The sequence below is a fragment of the Otolemur garnettii genome, unplaced genomic scaffold (assembly GCF_000181295.1).
Source record: "Otolemur garnettii isolate 467f Iridium unplaced genomic scaffold, OtoGar3 scaffold00064, whole genome shotgun sequence".
Lineage (NCBI taxonomy): Eukaryota > Metazoa > Chordata > Mammalia > Primates > Galagidae > Otolemur > Otolemur garnettii.
In genome coordinates, this window is record NW_003852459.1 from 11,176,347 (window position 1) to 11,177,645 (window position 1,299).

At 29.6% G+C, this 1,299-nt stretch overlaps 1 protein-coding gene across 1 annotated transcript in view; it reads right to left on the reverse strand.

The window, feature by feature from the left end:
- STAM2 (signal transducing adaptor molecule 2) overlaps positions 1–1,299 on the reverse strand; it is a 38,593-nt gene that overhangs the window by 33,581 nt on the left and 3,713 nt on the right. The window contains exons 2-3 of the mRNA XM_012807123.2: positions 890–965; positions 685–783 (exon numbers count right to left, since the gene is read on the reverse strand). Of these exons, the coding sequence (XP_012662577.2) occupies positions 685–783; positions 890–965 (175 nt within the window). The remainder of the gene's footprint in view (positions 1–684; positions 784–889; positions 966–1,299) is intronic.

Genomic DNA, 1,299 nt, shown 5'->3' on the forward strand with positions numbered 1-1,299 from the left:
AAAAAAAAGTTATTTTCTCTGTTTTCTTAAGATTCTCAATATTAGGTTGAGATTTTTAAGTCATCTCAACTCAAATTCTGGGATTTTTGCCACTGATAGTATTAGAATGACACTTTAGAGTTTCTGTGTCAAAAAAATCAACAGCAACCCTATAATGAAGACCCATCTCCACGGCCACTCTACTCTAAAATAAAGGTTCCACTTGTTTTTTAATAGGAGTCAATATAAAATGGTGGTTAGAGTTTGGACTCTGGAGTCACAGAAACCTAGATTTGAGTCTTAGCCATGCCACTTACTAGCTGCATGACCTTAGACAAGTTAATGTCTCTCTAAGCCCCACTTTATGCATTTATAAAATAGAAATGATTAGAGAATCTAACTTCCAAAAATCTAATGCTCCAAGGATGGATAAAAACATTAAACAAGGTAATATATGTAAAATGCTTAAAGTAGTGACTACCCACTAGCCCTCAATAATATCTGCTATTATCAATAGTATATGTACTTTGAAGAGAAAAGTAGGTTTTCTACAAATAAAAAAATCAAATTACTAGAAGTTTATTTCATTTCAATTTACCTAAAAATGATTTCATGTATAATATAATTGTATTAATACTATACAGTTAAAATAACACAATATATCTACTTTTTTAATGACTTCAACTTTTTCTTTTTAAAATTTACCTTATTTTTAATCACAGCACGTACTTCTGTTGCAAAATCACGGGAACATACTTCTAAATGAAATATCTTTCCACAGTTTGCCACACAAGCCCCAAGAAGCTATTAATTAAAATAAAAAATTAATATATAAATGTTGAAATTTTAACTACTGAAATAAACACATTGTTTAAAATTTGGGTCAAATAATAACATGACTTTTACTCACAGTTAAAGCCTGCAGAGCAACATGAGGAACCTTGTGATTTACCCTTTTCATTATGGCTTTAAGGCAATCTTTAGCTCTTAAAAAAAAAACAACAAAAAGAGCAAGAGAAAGAGGTAAGTATTTATTGAGAATTTCAGTTCAAACATCAAAAATGCAGCAAAAGGTATTCTATCACCAAACAACCTTATGCTCTATTTAAAAATAAAATCCGAGAAACTTCACTTCGTTAAAGGAATAAAAATATGATTTTACACAATCTTTTGTTCACAGACTCAAAGAACTTAAAAAAAAGCATAGCACAAATGCTACATATTCCAAAATCAGAAGACAAATCACTTCACAAAAAGTCAGTCAATACATGAGAACTATGTCATATAAACTACCTTTTAATTTCGTTAAGACAGACTTAG